Source organism: Gekko japonicus, unplaced genomic scaffold (assembly GCF_001447785.1).
Source record: "Gekko japonicus isolate JY-2015 unplaced genomic scaffold, Gekko_japonicus_V1.1 scaffold4237, whole genome shotgun sequence".
In the NCBI taxonomy this organism is placed as follows: domain Eukaryota; kingdom Metazoa; phylum Chordata; class Lepidosauria; order Squamata; family Gekkonidae; genus Gekko; species Gekko japonicus.
The window spans coordinates 62140-62466 of record NW_015164327.1 but is presented as its reverse complement, the minus strand read 5'-3'; the positions used below and the strand labels follow the sequence as shown (position 1 = coordinate 62466).

Below are 327 nucleotides of genomic sequence, written 5' to 3'. Positions count from 1 at the left end.
GGTCCCCGCTCTCCCCCTGGAGGCCCCCCTCCTGCCCCGCCAGGCCCCGCCAGGCCTTTGCTGTCAGCCCGCCTCGGCCTCACCGCAGCAGCAGCAGCACCTGTCTTTCTCCGCCGTGCTTCCGGGACTGTGAGTGGGCCAGGGTCTCTCTCTCACGCACACACCCCTCTTTACCCTGCCCCGTAGGGCTGCAAGCACAACACTGGCAGGGAGGCCTCAGACATACTAGGGCTGTGACAGCCCCACACTTTACACGGCACCTCTCCCTCCCCCCCCCCCGTGATGCTTGGCTCAGTGGGCCCTTTCTTCCCCTTCCCCCCTCCCCTC

At 67.9% G+C, this 327-nt stretch overlaps 1 protein-coding gene across 1 annotated transcript in view; it reads left to right on the top strand.

Annotated features, from left to right (window-relative positions):
- Positions 1–327, top strand: part of LOC107108414 (CREB-binding protein-like) — a gene marked incomplete at its 3' end in the record, with an annotated part of 60285 nt that overhangs the window by 4927 nt on the left and 55031 nt on the right. Inside the window, exon 2 of the mRNA XM_015408842.1 lies at positions 44–129. Within this exon, the coding sequence (XP_015264328.1) occupies positions 44–129 (86 nt within the window). The remainder of the gene's footprint in view (positions 1–43; positions 130–327) is intronic.